A 1,538-nucleotide genomic window follows, 5' to 3' on the forward strand; every position below is an offset into this window, starting at 1 on the left:
CAAACATGAAACAAGCATCAAGCCCTCAACACGAAAAGGCATCACGACCTCTTCGCTCCCATCTCCTCCATCCCATACCCATCCAAATCCCAATCCACCTCGCTCCCACCCCCAATCTTGCCCCCCAGCCATATCCCCAGCGCCGTCACCACGCTCCCGACCAGGAACCACCCCTCGAACCAGCCGTCCACAAAGGCCGGCGTCAGCGCGCCCCTGAGCACCCCCCCGACCGCCGACCTCGCCTCGCTGGGCAGCTGGCTGCGCAGCAGCAGGCTCGCCGAGATGACATACGTGGCCGCGACCTGGCCCACCGCCAGCGCGAGGTTGGCCTGCGCATGCCGCAGCAGGCCCGGCGTCCACTTGGCGAACAGGTGGAACGTCTGGATGGCGCTGTTGGCGCTCGCCACGAGGATCACGCCGCTCAAGGCGAAGCTGATGATGCGCGCCCACGCCATCTGGTCCAGCTTCGGATCCCAGTGCCGCGCCAGCAGCCCCAGGAAGCGGTTGATGGGATCGCTCGACGCGAAGCTCGCCGACGGCGAAGACGCCCTCCGCAGCGTCGTCAGCGCCGTCGCCAGGATGCGGTACACGCAGTATGCGCTGAAGGCGTATGACGGCACCAGCAGGAGGCGGCCCAGAGCCGTGGAAGCCCGCGCCGACGCCGCGCGCTGGCTCTTCATCAGCGCCAGGTTCGACGACAGGTTGGCCTCGATGGCCTCCAGCCCGGCAATCTCCATCCGCAGCGTCTGCATCTCCGCCTCCTCGCTCGACTGCCCGCGCATCGAACCCATCACCAGCCCGACCAGCCCGCCGCCCGTCTTGCCCCCCTTGCCCGACTCCTGTGCCGCAGCCACCTTGCGCTGCAGCTGCTGCAGCCGGTGCCGCTTCGTCGCCAGCATCTCGCTCGTCGCATCCAGCCCCGTCTGTTTGCGGTTCAGGTCCGCGTCCGTCAGCGGCCTGCGCCGCCTCGCCTCCGCACGGCCAAACGTATGCCACGGCGCCGACACGGACGCAAAGCCCGACAGCAGCGCCATGAGAGAGATGCCCACAACGCCGATGCGCTCCAGGCACGCCCTCGTCAGGTCCTCGCCCGCACTGCCCAGCACAGCCCTCGCCTTATCGCCTCCATGCTCAGTAGTCGGTGGCGGCACCGCACGAAGCAGAATCTCCGCCCGTGGCACCACGCTGCCCATGGACCAAAAGACAAACAGCCAGCCGCCAAAGAGCGCCGCCTGCAATCCCAGGGCAACCCGCGGCAGCCTGCCCTTGGCCGTGCGCTGGAAGCTCCAGCCGGCGCTGGCGACGAGGCTGCGGCACTCCAGCCAGGGTATCAGCACGACCAGCATGAAGAGCAGCGCCGGCACCGTGACGGCCAGCGCCAGGTTCCTCGCGGCCGCGTCCACGGCGCCGACAATCTCGGCCATAATGAGGGCGCCCAGCGTCGCCGCGAGCCCGACCGTGGTGCCAAACGCCCAGGCGGCGCCCCTCTGCCTCCAGCTCTTGCTGCCGTGCTCGGCGTGGGCCTGGCGCAGCGCGGC

The 1,538-nt window shown here is 69.0% G+C and overlaps 1 protein-coding gene across 1 annotated transcript; it reads right to left on the reverse strand.

Annotated features, from left to right (window-relative positions):
* Positions 1-41: 41 nt before the first annotated feature.
* On the reverse strand, positions 42-1,538 carry BBK36DRAFT_1131516 (hypothetical protein; the record flags this gene model as incomplete). Its single annotated transcript, XM_024891990.1, has 1 exon — positions 42-1,538. A coding segment is annotated over one exon (1,497 nt), but the record flags the coding sequence as incomplete, so codon positions are not given.

The sequence above is a fragment of the Trichoderma citrinoviride genome (assembly GCF_003025115.1).
Source record: "Trichoderma citrinoviride strain TUCIM 6016 unplaced genomic scaffold BBK36scaffold_293, whole genome shotgun sequence".
Lineage (NCBI taxonomy): Eukaryota > Fungi > Ascomycota > Sordariomycetes > Hypocreales > Hypocreaceae > Trichoderma > Trichoderma citrinoviride.